This window comes from Xenia sp. Carnegie-2017, unplaced genomic scaffold (genome assembly GCF_021976095.1).
Source record: "Xenia sp. Carnegie-2017 unplaced genomic scaffold, XeniaSp_v1 HiC_scaffold_14, whole genome shotgun sequence".
NCBI classification, from domain to species: domain Eukaryota; kingdom Metazoa; phylum Cnidaria; class Anthozoa; order Malacalcyonacea; family Xeniidae; genus Xenia; species Xenia sp. Carnegie-2017.
This window is the reverse complement of record NW_025813447.1, coordinates 9769398-9781260: the sequence shown is the minus strand read 5'-3', so window position 1 is coordinate 9781260 and position 11863 is coordinate 9769398. Positions and strand designations below refer to the sequence as shown.

At 34.8% G+C, this 11863-nt stretch overlaps 5 protein-coding genes across 8 annotated transcripts; 3 read left to right on the top strand and 2 right to left on the bottom strand.

Annotated features, from left to right (window-relative positions):
- Positions 1–63: 63 nt before the first annotated feature.
- Positions 64–5115, top strand: LOC124434074 (F-box/LRR-repeat protein 2-like). The gene is made up of 18 exons (XM_046983943.1): positions 64–700; positions 827–910; positions 1011–1048; positions 1149–1201; positions 1482–1647; positions 1854–1955; positions 2026–2139; positions 2262–2359; positions 2427–2467; positions 2545–2620; positions 3012–3068; positions 3153–3312; positions 3429–3472; positions 3640–3719; positions 3811–3913; positions 4034–4121; positions 4193–4330; positions 4557–5115. Exons 1-18 carry the CDS (start codon positions 309–311, stop codon positions 4829–4831), a joined length of 2109 nt encoding a protein of 702 aa, XP_046839899.1. The 5' UTR covers positions 64–308; the 3' UTR covers positions 4832–5115.
- LOC124434080 (developmentally-regulated GTP-binding protein 1) lies at positions 1179–8159 on the bottom strand. 4 transcript variants are annotated; one of them, XM_046983952.1, is made up of 13 exons: positions 7938–8085; positions 7684–7807; positions 7459–7602; positions 7276–7377; positions 7089–7188; positions 6743–6812; positions 6540–6670; positions 6414–6468; positions 6207–6319; positions 5988–6110; positions 5555–5650; positions 5438–5484; positions 1179–1873 (listed from the first exon to the last, which is right to left on the bottom strand). In XM_046983952.1, the coding sequence occupies exons 1-12, from the start codon at positions 7974–7976 to the stop codon at positions 5478–5480; spliced, it is 1104 nt and encodes a 367-aa protein (XP_046839908.1). In that variant the 5' UTR covers positions 7977–8085; the 3' UTR covers positions 1179–1873; positions 5438–5477. The 4 variants fall into 4 exon arrangements, with proteins under 4 accessions (XP_046839908.1, XP_046839907.1, XP_046839909.1 ...); XM_046983951.1 differs by lacking the exon at positions 1179–1873 and adding an exon at positions 8096–8159 and having other exon boundaries at positions 5164–5484; positions 7938–8007; XM_046983953.1 differs by lacking the exon at positions 1179–1873 and adding an exon at positions 5164–5348.
- Positions 8112–9565, top strand: LOC124434086 (ran-specific GTPase-activating protein-like). The gene is made up of 5 exons (XM_046983958.1): positions 8112–8238; positions 8323–8429; positions 8500–8663; positions 8872–9000; positions 9063–9565. The coding sequence occupies exons 1-5, from the start codon at positions 8224–8226 to the stop codon at positions 9323–9325; spliced, it is 678 nt and encodes a 225-aa protein (XP_046839914.1). The 5' UTR covers positions 8112–8223; the 3' UTR covers positions 9326–9565.
- Positions 9566–9568: 3 nt separating this feature from the next.
- Positions 9569–10923, bottom strand: LOC124434085 (endoplasmic reticulum resident protein 29-like). Its single transcript, XM_046983957.1, has 4 exons — positions 10746–10923; positions 10354–10492; positions 10122–10295; positions 9569–10051 (listed from the first exon to the last, which is right to left on the bottom strand). Exons 1-4 carry the CDS (start codon positions 10857–10859, stop codon positions 9726–9728), a joined length of 753 nt encoding a protein of 250 aa, XP_046839913.1. The 5' UTR covers positions 10860–10923; the 3' UTR covers positions 9569–9725.
- Positions 10924–10987: 64 nt separating this feature from the next.
- On the top strand, positions 10988–11758 carry LOC124434091 (cytochrome c oxidase subunit 6A2, mitochondrial-like). Its single transcript, XM_046983967.1, has 3 exons — positions 10988–11132; positions 11198–11352; positions 11565–11758. Exons 1-3 carry the CDS (start codon positions 11021–11023, stop codon positions 11646–11648), a joined length of 351 nt encoding a protein of 116 aa, XP_046839923.1. The 5' UTR covers positions 10988–11020; the 3' UTR covers positions 11649–11758.
- The last annotated feature ends 105 nt before the right edge of the window (positions 11759–11863 follow it).

Genomic DNA, 11863 nt, shown 5'->3' with positions numbered 1-11863 from the left:
TATGTTTTAAAAAATAACAGTAGCTGCCTACCCCCGTGAGCTGAGCTTCAAAATTGGAATAAAAAAGACAGCAATTATAAAGCAAGATTAGTTCTTTGTTTGGTACTTTGCTTTACCTTACAACACGTAGGTTCGAGCTTTTAAAGAAAACCTGTGATTGTTCTATTTTACTAATTCATTATCAAACGTTGACCAACTGAAATACAGAAATAGAAATTTTTCAACAAGGGGCCATAAACAACGGCGGGAAAAATTTAAATACCAGCGTTTCCAAAAACTTCAGCGCACAACTACGGTAAGGCAAAATTATGGATAAAGACGGGAAATTTAACGGACTAAAAAACCTTCATAGCAACATGCATGATCGAAAAGGTCTCGCGAGTGTAGTCAACGACTCGTTTGCTGTAAGATCAGAAAATGGATTTGAGTCATTTGACAAGAGCTTCCATACTAAAAGTTCAGAAAATGGAAATAAAAAAGAGGACACTGAATATGAGCGTATGGAAAAGAAAAGTAGTTTGATCAACTCCATCAAGAATGTGTATGGAGAGAAAGGGCTAAACTTATGTCAACCAAAGATTTTTGTTGGTAATATAAGTTACAAATTGTCCACCACTCAGTTAAAGGAATTTTTCTCCAGTTTTGGTCGCGTGATTTATGCTCAAATTATCAAAGATCGTGTTAAGAAGAGATCCAAGGGGTAAGTAGGGGCATCAAGGTATACAGAGTAAGAATTGAGCATTGTATGAACGAGTAATGTACAAGGAGAAACTGCTGCATTAACTGAATGGACAAGGCCATTTACTTATTTGTATTTTATTCTTAGGTATGGTTTTGTTACATTCAGTAATGATATTGAAGTTGAGAAGGTACTCCAGGCATCTGATGAAGAGCTCATCTTAGATGGAAGGTATATTTTTGATTGTGCAAACAAGTGAAAATCTTCTTCAGTGTCCTACTAAAGTGTATGTTTCTTTGGTTCAACTAATTTACTGTGGGTTTTCTCCCAGAACACTCAGAGTGAATCGAGCGGAGAAAAAGAGAAGATGTTTGTATTTTTTCCATTTTGCCATAGTTTGGTGCAATGTTTAGATGTAATTCCACATGAAGTGATTAATGGATTAATCATCATAATAATCATCTTTCAGCAAAAGCAATTAAAGAGTCCAACAACGAAATGCTGTCTAAAGACTCATTTAAGGTTGATTATTAGAACTTCCAGATATTTAATAAACATTTTTGATAAATGACAAAATTTTTCAATTTTATGTTTTTAATTACAAACATGTTTTGACTTAACTGTACTTAAGTCATCTTCAGTGTGAATAGTTATTAGATAAGTCTAAACATGTTTGTAATTAAAAACATAAAATTGAAAAATTTTGTTGTTTATCTATAGTGTTTATTAAGTATCATGCTCATAAGATCATACTTACAGATATCATAATGTGTATAATGCAAACCCTGTTATACATTCCTAGAACTTCCTTGAGAACTATGTGACAAAAGAAGAAGCCATTGAATGTAAAACTGCAGTAATGGAGGACATTAAGGATGATGTTATTAGTATAGCATCTCTTAATGATGATATTTTGTTGTTGATATTTTCGTGTTTACCTTTGAGAGAAAGAATCGTGATTGAAAGAGGTACAGTGTAAAATGTAGGACTCCACATCTTCACATATCATCAATTATTGAAATGCATTCAACAGAACTACACATTTATCTGTGGCTTTCTTCAATGTCTCTGAAGTGTTCACCACTCCATATATTCACATACTATCATTCATTGGATCAGTTGACACATTTTCAGACCAATTGTTCTTCATCTTGGTCTATCTTTCAATCAACAGTTTGTCATAGATGGAACAACCTAGCAAGAAAAACATGGCTAACTGCTACGCACCTAGATTTTAATGGGGTTTTTATCCCCTCATGGACTAGAGTCAGTAGAGGTAAAGACTGTGGGCCATTGTTTGAGAAAAGAACACTTACCTCTATAATATTGTTTTATGCTTGCTTTAGGTCTAACTGACGATATTTTAATGTCAATGTTTAAACGTGGATGTCATAATTTAAAATCCCTTAATCTTTCACACTCGCCACGATCAATAACCGATTATTCACTATATCTTATTGGTAAGATCATATTGCAATTTCTTCACATAAAATCGAAGGTTGACTCGCGACCTTATTCAATCAGTATTCGTTTTGTTAAATTCACGTTACTAACTATTTGGCCTTTTAACCGTTTTTCACAGCCCAAAACTGTTCTCAACTGCAAGACATAAATTTATCTGGCATCAAAGTAACGATGCGTTCTTTAAAAGAGATGAGTTGCAGATGTTCAAAGCTTAAGGTGAAGATAAGTGTTTCCATCGATACAATGAGGTGGTTTTCAACACAAAAACATATCCTTTTTGCAGAAAGTTACGCTGCGGAAATGTTATGAAGTAAATGAAAAAGCGTAAGAAACATGAGTATGATATATTGTGTTGAATAATTTCATGTGATGAAAAACGACATGAATTATTTTCAAATAAGGCTGTGGTGGCTGTTCAAACAATGTCAAGATTTGGAATACATCGACATAGCTGGGAATACAAGAATCACTGGACAGGTATAAGTATACCCTCCTATATACGAGTTGTATGCCATTCTAGTAACTGTAAAAAAATGAGGTATACTTCTAGGAAACGTTATACATGCACACCATGGCGAATGGTAGAGTTCTTAAAAGAACTACCTAAAAAGCCTTATAAAACTCTTACTTAAAAAACGCGATGCATCCCCCGGGCTTCTCCTTTGTTGCTAAGCTATGTCGATCCTTAAACTACCTTTGCATTTACAGCATTCTTTAAAAGTATTTTTTACATCTTATTCTATTTATCAAATCAATTTTCTTGCATGTTGTTATTTTAGTAGATAAATACCCAATTTTCCAGTTTCGGTTATTTTCATTCGTCACCACAAATATTTCAAGTTTAAATGTACTTTTTGTCAAATTATAGTGCTTCTACATGTTGACAGATAAATGTAAAACAGTAATTGTCAACGAATGCAAAAAGGTAGACAAAATCTTCACTCTATCTTAACTCTTTAATTTATCCTTTCAATAAATTAAATACTATAAAACGTAATTTATTTTTGAGTTATCAGACGATGGCCTGCAGCATCTTGCTAGTAGATGTCATTACCTGGAGAATCTCGATATATCCTATTGTTTGGCGTTAAGCGACTCAGGGATTATTCGACTGCTTACTCAATGTAAACAGTTAAAAAGCCTCTCGTTTAGACAAAGCTCGTCACAAGGTAATTGTGAGCTATATATTGGAGGTCAATGATCGATAAATACAATCAGTTTGTTTTTCGCATCTTTCTTAACTTTGTGAAAATTAATTTGTGTGGTGGTGAACTTTTAATTCTAGTTACGACTCGCGGACTTATGGCTTTGCGACACCAAACACAACTGGTCAGTCGATATAAGAAAAGAACTAAATATTCTATACGCACGAGAGTCTTGTAACTTTTATCGATTGTCTGATGCAATCACAAAAGAAAGTTAATGACGAAGTTTTTTTCATACTCTCATTCAATGAACTGCGATTGACCAACATGTTAATATTTTCTATCTTCTAGGTAGAGTTGGACTTATCTATTCAAGATAAAGTTGACGACAATGTCTTGCATGTAGTTGCCTCTAGTTGCTCAAAATTAAGGTGGACATGGATCATATTTAACCACAAAGTGCTGCATTGACGATAAATGACATATGAAATCAACAAATCTTGAATATTCCTTTGTTAATAGATATTTAAACATAGAAGTATGTCATAATGTCACGGATCTTGGCCTCGTCGGTCTTGCGAAGTGCTCACAACTCCAGAAACTTAACATCAGCTATCTTTCCAAGGTTTTAACACACGATATCTTAATAATTGGCCTTTCAACCTAACACCCACTGTATACACTGTAAAACCTGGCACCAGTTTCTCATCTACGTACAATCAATCAATCTTATAAAATATTTTAGTTGAATGACGCAAGTGTTGAAGGGCTGGCCAAGAATGGAACATTAAAAGAGCTGATTGCTAAATCGTGTTCTAACTTAACAGATATAGGTAAGACATTCGTCATTTAGGGTAGGTAAAGAAGTTTCTGAGTTACTGAAAATATGAATGCATTTTTTTAGCCGTCAATCAGTTGGCCATATACTGTCCGCACCTTAAAGAGCTGGATATCTGTGGATCGGAGAGGATATCCAATAGATCGCTTGATTGTTTGGAGGAGCATTTTGGTGATAATGATTTTATGGTGTTGAGCATTGGAGGTATGTATCCTTACGGCAATAACTGCCAACGGGATTGTACATACATACGCTGTGCTCCTGCACAAAATAGTGACAGAACGACATAAAACTACAAGCAAGTCTCTCTTCACTCATAAATGATGTTGAATAACTCCTTTTAGTAACCTATGATAGTTTTGTCTTTGTCTAAAACAATTGGGATTGGAAAGGAAATGTCGTATTGAGTAAATACCCATTGCTCGTTTAGGTACTGGAATTTCAAATGAACGAGTATTGAAAACCAGAAAACGCCACCCTAACTGGAACATCATCACTCACGACTTCACTAATCATCGTCTGAGGTCGGATTACGATCCCTTGGTCGATTGGGATGACGTAATCATGGATAACCTAACAATGGACGATGATGATTCCGAAGACGACAAAGGTCCTTTTCAATTTCATCATTCGTATGATGATGAATCTTACTTAATTGCCGACGACCCTTCAATGTGGGAATATGATCCCCAGTGGATCTCATAAGTTATACAGGAAACACTGGTGTACATTAGAGATCATTGGTGGGAATATGATCCTCAGTGGATCTCATAAGTTATACAGGCAACACTGGTATACATTAAAGATCATTGGTGGAAATATGATCCTCAGTGGATCTCATAAGTTATACAGGTAACACTGGTGTACATTAAAGATCGTTGGATGCTAGCCTGAACATCGCAATTGGCGTTAGTATAGTTATACAAAAGTTTTAAGTAGAAATTTGGAAAGCTCAGAGAAAATTATAAGAATCATGTTCAGTTGCAGAAGTTTCGATGTATAATGGGTGTTATTGTTTATGTCTAGCCGATAGAATCTACAAAATAACGCATTTCTATTTCATTTTCGTGGAAGCAAACTACCGCTTTCTCTCGACTGTTAGTTTACATATGTATACCGTTGATATCTTCCAATGTTGTCTATGCTTATGCGATAGCCAGGTTTGGCCTTTTTTAAATGCCAGTTTTTCAGACATGTCTGGTGTCAGTTACGAAACTTTTGCCTGAAATCATCATAAAGTTATACATATGGGGACACTATATCAGTTACCTTCCAGCAATAATAAACACCAAAATTTCCAAGCAAGCTCACCTAGATCCAGGTTCAATCTTACGCCAATTTCTTGTTGTTTTTACACCCTTTAACGAAAGTAATGAAAATATTTAGGAAGGGAACACGTAAAACGATAATGTCGAGTTCTTGAAAAACCTTTTAACAATCTGTACGACATCTTCATCGTTCAGTTTGTGTTCTTTGCCAACTTTCTGAGGATTGTGTTTCACCGATGATCCCCAAACCAGAGCACTGTTAATGTCATATTACGTAACATTAGCACTGGTAACTAACGTACTATTACCATCGACTATTACATCATGTTAACACTCGTAACTTAACGTCATGTTGCGTAATGTGAGCAAAGGCAACTTAGCGCCATATTACGTACAGTAACATTAGTTCTGGGAACTTTAAAGTAATAATGCGTCAACATTGGTAACGAATGCTGTTATATTCGCACAAGTAGCAACGTAAAATTTTCGAAGCATCTTATAACGAAATTCATTTAAACCTCGAAATTTGGTCACAAATGGGTTTTGTTTATTGTTTGAAAGGAAATAAGTAAAAAATCATCTTTCTTTCTTACTGTTTGAACTCCTTGATAATGGATCGATGAAGTCGGTTACAGAAATCTTCAACGGTGGTTAATTGATCTCGAAGAATAACAGGAGAGTTATAGTCAGGAAGTTGACCTTTTGGTTTAGTGTACCTGTTAAAAAAGATAACAAATTACTCAGTCAAAAATTTTTACAGTCTTCCAGTCGTTGTTAGTAAAGGGGCAGATAGGATGATGATGACAACTAACACTCGTGTTAAATTCAAATAATCCCATAGTTTCTCGAGAAGATCATCAAAGTTCCATTTATGATGTGCGGAGATCGGGACACAGTGTGGGATTTTATAAATAATGTCCAACTCCTACAAAATAAAAGAATAAAAATTTACAATTTATATCATGTCATGAAAAATATGACATCATGACATCTTATGACATCAAATTATGTAAACCAACCTCAATGGAAATTTGATCAATTTTATTGAGCAAATATATACATGGAATGTATACTCTGAAATCAAAATGAAATAAATATTGAATGGAATGATAATCTAAAACAGCTAAAGAAACATCATGACCAACCTGTTGCCTTCAACAACATCAATGAGATCATCTACTGTAGCATCTTCTCTCACCGTTATATCAGCATTGGCAATCCTATACTCACTGAGAACTGTTCGTATTGTATCAATGTCAAGCTCTGATTGCACACACTAAACACAAAAAACATCCATGATAGTAATGTAAAGGAAATGACAAAAGCAAGACATTCTTCTTTGTCTTACAGTTGTCTGGAAATTGATGCCACCTTTCTCTTTTCTTCTGAACGCAATGTTTGGTGGCTTCTTGTTCAATCTGAAAATGAAACACAGTTGATAATGAAAACTATATAAAATTTATATGCCATTTCAACAATCCATGTAAATAGATATGAATTATGTGAATGAGTTTATAAGCTCACATGTAAGAGATTGCTGAATATGTTGAGGGAGGATACAAGGAACATGGGGTGATACAAAATGATATGATGGAAAGAATGTGGAGAACAAAATATGCTGTGGCATCTCTGAATAGGCAAGCAGTCAAATTAAGAAGTACATGAGCAATCATAAGTATCTATATACAAAATACCTTATCCCAAATCCTTCCAGTTCATATTCTATTAGTTTTTTATGACCCAGTGGTTTCAAAACATCAAGGACAATGAAGATAAGACTGCAAGTTCTTGCAACTGGATAAAAAAGACAAGTAAAAAAACAGTAGTAGTGTGTTTTAAACATGTTGTAAACATATCAACTTTAGTAATGCTCTATGAAACCTGCAATGACCTGACGCCCCCTGCCTTTTCCATCTTTAGCCCCCTCAATAATACCAGGCAAGTCAAGAAGCTGAATTTTTGCTCCTTTGTAGCGGATAACTCCTGCAAAGTAACATACGTAATCTTGTTATAGACTCTTCTTAAATCCGTATAATGGTGAAAATGATCTCTCAAAATATGTACCTGGTACAGTTGTCAAAGTGGTGAATTCATAGGCAGCAACTTCAGAATATACACCAGCTAAATTAGTCAGCAAAGTGGATTTACCAACTGATGGAAAACCAACAAAACCAACGCGTGCATCACCAGTTTTTGCAACATCAAAACCTGAAAATATTAAGCCCAATCAAAACCGAAAAAAATTTCTTACTCATTTCACCCAACTCTGGCACTGGAGAACACACTCACCTTCCCCAGTAGCACCCCCGCCTGATCCTTTTGGGGTTATAAGCTCCCTGCGAAGCTTGGCCAATCTTGCTTTCAGCAAACCCAAATGATTTGCTGTAGCCTTGTTCTTCTGAGTTTTTGCCATCTACAAAGATAAAGATTCATCATAATTGTTTGAAAATATTCTTAAATACTTAAATCATCCTAAATTTCCTATAAACATATACAAGGTATCAAAGATCTATTCATGAAACACTATTGTTTGGTGGGCAAACCTCGTTTTCAATCTCAGCAATCCTTTCTAAGATTCCCATCTTAGTATAATTTGGTTTAAAGCTGTCAGTACTAAATCAAAGAGAAAAGACTAAAATTATGTCCCATTAAATTTGTACTTGGCGAAAACAAAAATACAGATTCCCAACATCATACGTACATGAAGTAAGCACACACCGCTGAACATTATCTTGTTTGTTGTCATGTGGCGGCAAAGTTGAGATTTGTCGTCGTGATAGTTTTGGAAGAAGTCAAATCAATCCATTTCGATCTGACACGCACGTCGCAATGTCTACGGAACAAGTACGTCTAGATTTCAAGGGGAATGCAATCGTTTACTTTTTGTACTCAATTTGCTGGTATATTGAATTTTCTTGTTTTATCAAGGAGCAAGAAGCCCCGTCATCGCCTGAAATCCACTTCGAACCGGTCGTTACATTAGCGAAAGTGGAAGTAAAAACGTTTGAAGAAAACGAAGAAGAAATGATTAAATTGTAAGGTAGAAACGGTAAAATAGCGCAATGCAACGCCGTTTGGTTTTGATTTTGTGACTTAATTTCACAGAAGAGCAAAGTTATTTCGATATATTATTGGTCAGCATGATACATCACCTGAATGGAAAGAAAGAGGGGTTGGTGAAGTAAAGATATTAAAAACTCGTGGAAAAAATTCATACAGGCTTGTTATGAGGCGGGAGAAGACACTTAAAGTTTGCGCCAATCACTTTTGTAAGTGTTGCATTTGTTGCTTTTTGCCGAGTTACGTTGACTTTTCACTATTTTCAAAGTTAAATTTCAAATTGTGTGTTGTTAGTCAAATCTCTTTCTCTCTTTGCATAAGTAGTTTTCGTTCGTTTTTGGTGTATATCTGTTTGCCTTTTGATGATTTTAACACATTTGTATCCGCTTGTTATTATTTTCATGAATCCTTTTGCAGTGACTAAAGATATGGAGCTGAAACCCAACTGTGGAAGTGAACGTGCATGGGTATGGACTGTGGCTGCAGACTATGCTGATGAAGAACCACAAAAAGAGACCCTTGCAATAAGATTTGCAAATGCTGAGAGTTAGTTTAAATGAAAAACTTCTGTTGCTATTACTATCCTCTCATCTTATTGATTGTTTTAGATGCAAAAAAATTCAAGGAAGTATTTGACAGCTGCAAGGAAAAAGTTGCACCTACAAAGAATGATGTGGAAAGCGAGAAACTAGCAAACGAGCTGGAAAGTTTGAAAGTTAATGATAGTGGCTCAACAGCAGGTCCCAGCAAATTATCCGCTAAAGAACTAGAAGACAAAGAATCCACAAAGGAAAATAGTACTGATAACATACCTGAAACTCAAGTTGAATCTAAGACAGAGACTTCTGATAAACAAGAAGAACAAGACTGACCTCAAAATAAGTGTGAGATTACTATTCAAACATTTCCCTTGGGTATTTTACATGATTAAACTGTTTCATTTTAAAATTTTTGCACTTCTTAAGTAATGGTATACGTAGTTGTGTGGTATTCCTTACACTTAATAATTCTCTAAAGTAAGATATTGTTTTTATATGCTACTCATAAGAATACCAATGAATAATTCTTGTACGTGTTGTTGGGAAATAAATATATAACGTCAAGAAAGCAATTGTGAAAAGAAAAAATACTACCATTTATTCTGTTCTATTGTAACATGCATGCATTTGTAAGCTTCAATGATTATTGCTAAGGCAGAACATGGCAGCAATGTTCGTTACTTAAAAAAGGTAAAATTTAAAGCACATTCAACGGCTATGACTTTAAGAAAACTACAACTCGTCTTTTCCTTTATTGATATAATCTGCAAATGAGGCCAAAATATCCAAACGATTCTTAAACATTGCTTTTTTAGCATCGCTCAACTTCTCATTTAAAAGTTTATTAACTCTTGCCATTTCATTACTTACGTAAGCTATTCCTTTTTCTTTAATCTTTTTCATAGTACTTATGTAGACTTTAGCAGGCACCTTATCCTTCTCTTCAGCAGCAGCCATGGCTGTCTCTGCTTGAGTTATGAATTTGTCGTATTCTGCTTCATCTGCTTTAACAAACTCAATGATGACTTTATCAAAACTTTCCAAAGTGTTTGGTTTACCTAAAACAACAGGTCGTCTTTTAAAAGAAAAACCCATTTCATTACCACCATAAATAGAAAAAGTACATACCTAGCCAGAGGCCACTCTCAAGACGAATAAACCTAGCTAGATCATCACTTGTCACACTTTGTTTAAAATTGATGGGTTCATCCTGATCAGCCTTGAACAATTTGAAAACAGGATAGTCCTCCTTTTTCACATCAAATCTTTCTCGTAGGTCTTCATTTTCTTTATCACCATACTCTAAACAAGTTTACATGTGAGCAACTCTTCATTATATCAATTGTTTGTCTCGTTTTACCTGAAACTCCGACCTCAGCAACCAACAACTCTGACTGTGTTGCCACTTGAATTGCAAACTTTTTGAATTCATCTTCTTTATCCCCATATGCGTATTGCTTGTCAAATTTGACCAGAACAAACTTGAAGTTTTTAATCACCTACGTGAAGTTAGGGATACCCTTGAAAATATTCTTGGATAAAATCTCGGGGTTCAAACATCAACCGGCAAACGTATTTATTTCACCTTATTTTAACTGAAAACGTCCTTTAAATTTCACTATAGGAAATGTAAGCACTACAGTGTGATGCCTTCATAAGCACAAAAAATCAAAAGATGCGTTTGACAGCCACGTGCAAAATATCATAAGTGAAATGTTTGTAAACAAAAGCGATATAAAATCCTTAAAAAACCTTGTCAAAAGTCAGACTGTCCAAAGATAGAACACCTTTCGTGGATAATACATAAGAAGGCAAGATGCTCGCAAAAATGACAAGGACAAAAGTACTTTTAGAAAGAATCTCCATCTCTTTGAAGAACTTCGCATGTGACCTTTCAGTAGATTATTGTTTTTGAACTCCGGATGACTCCGAGTAATTAACGAGAGTTACCGTTTAAATACGAACGTATCCTTCAAATTGATCCGAATTTCCGTTCATAAAATTTTGTTGTGTTCGGGATTTTCAATATGGCGTCGGTTTCAAGAATATTTTCTCGTTTATTGCAGAGGCGATCCTTCTCGACGGCGTCAGTTTCCGATCTCAAGAGTGAGATGCTGGCCGAAGAAAAACATGCCGCAGGTATATAGTTAGTATTTCTTGAACAAATAAAACTTTGCATCAATAAAGAGTTGGTGCCTTTTTAGGTACAACGAAAACATGGAAACTGATATCGATATTTGTTGCTGCTCCCGGTATTCTGTTCTGTGTTTACAACACTGTATCGAAAGAAATGGCACACAAAGCACATCATGAAAAAGCAGAATTTAAAGGATATGCTCATTTAAGGATAAGATCCAAGGTTATTTGATTTCGTTTAATGGATATTATAGATTATTACCTGATGCCTGTGCCTGAAGAAGCGTGTTCGTTGTGTATAACTAAACCTGGCATGGAGGGTTTTGTATAATAGGGTTTCTTGTCATAAAGCAAGTACATAAAAGTATAAATTATTTTATCAACTGTTGTACACTATAAGTATTTTCATTGCATTATTCATTTTATTATTTCTAGCCGTTTCCATGGGGTGATGGTAACCATACTTTGTTCCATAATTCTCATGTCAATGCTTTACCTGATGGTTATGAAGAAGACTAAATTTGAGAGTGTTCATCTGCTGACTGTACTAATATTCCTGTTTATGCTGTTAATGGCATATTTCATTATTGATTATTAAAATTGACTAATTGTGTCAGTTCAATTCCCAATTTCTTTTGACCAAATTTCTATTTTAATTTTTTTGTTCTTAGAAGATTCTTTTCATTGTAAGACTTACGTAATTATATTCATTAATTGCTCACATTGAATGACAT

Bases quoted from the DNA above. Each gene is read 5' to 3' on its own strand.
- LOC124434074 (XM_046983943.1), top strand. From the start codon at position 309: ATGGATAAAGACGGGAAATTTAACGGACTAAAAAACCTTCATAGCAAC. The intron at 1,202-1,481 runs GTTGATTATTAG...ATACATTCCTAG, and splicing joins TGTCTAAAGACTCATTTAAG to AACTTCCTTGAGAACTATGT. The intron at 3,313-3,428 runs GTAATTGTGAGC...TTTTAATTCTAG, and splicing joins TAGACAAAGCTCGTCACAAG to TTACGACTCGCGGACTTATG.
- LOC124434080 (XM_046983951.1), bottom strand. From the start codon at position 7,976: ATGGGAATCTTAGAAAGGATTGCTGAGATTGAAAACGAG. The intron at 7,808-7,937 runs GTTTGCCCACCA...TTATCTTTGTAG, and splicing joins TTGCTGAGATTGAAAACGAG to ATGGCAAAAACTCAGAAGAA. The intron at 5,651-5,987 runs GTAAGAAAGAAA...TGACATTAACAG, and splicing joins ATTATCAAGGAGTTCAAACA to TGCTCTGGTTTGGGGATCAT.
- LOC124434086 (XM_046983958.1), top strand. The intron at 8,664-8,871 runs GTAAGTGTTGCA...ATCCTTTTGCAG, and splicing joins AGTTTGCGCCAATCACTTTT to TGACTAAAGATATGGAGCTG. The intron at 9,001-9,062 runs GTTAGTTTAAAT...TGATTGTTTTAG, and splicing joins AAGATTTGCAAATGCTGAGA to ATGCAAAAAAATTCAAGGAA.
- LOC124434085 (XM_046983957.1), bottom strand. From the start codon at position 10,859: ATGGAGATTCTTTCTAAAAGTACTTTTGTCCTTGTCATTTTTGCGAGC. The intron at 10,493-10,745 runs GTTTTTTAAGGA...AACTTCACGTAG, and splicing joins ACAGTCTGACTTTTGACAAG to GTGATTAAAAACTTCAAGTT. The intron at 10,052-10,121 runs GTATGTACTTTT...CTGTTGTTTTAG, and splicing joins TGAGAGTGGCCTCTGGCTAG to GTAAACCAAACACTTTGGAA.
- LOC124434091 (XM_046983967.1), top strand. From the start codon at position 11,021: ATGGCGTCGGTTTCAAGAATATTTTCTCGTTTATTGCAGAGGCGATCC. The intron at 11,133-11,197 runs GTATATAGTTAG...GTGCCTTTTTAG, and splicing joins CGAAGAAAAACATGCCGCAG to GTACAACGAAAACATGGAAA. The intron at 11,353-11,564 runs GTTATTTGATTT...TATTATTTCTAG, and splicing joins ATTTAAGGATAAGATCCAAG to CCGTTTCCATGGGGTGATGG.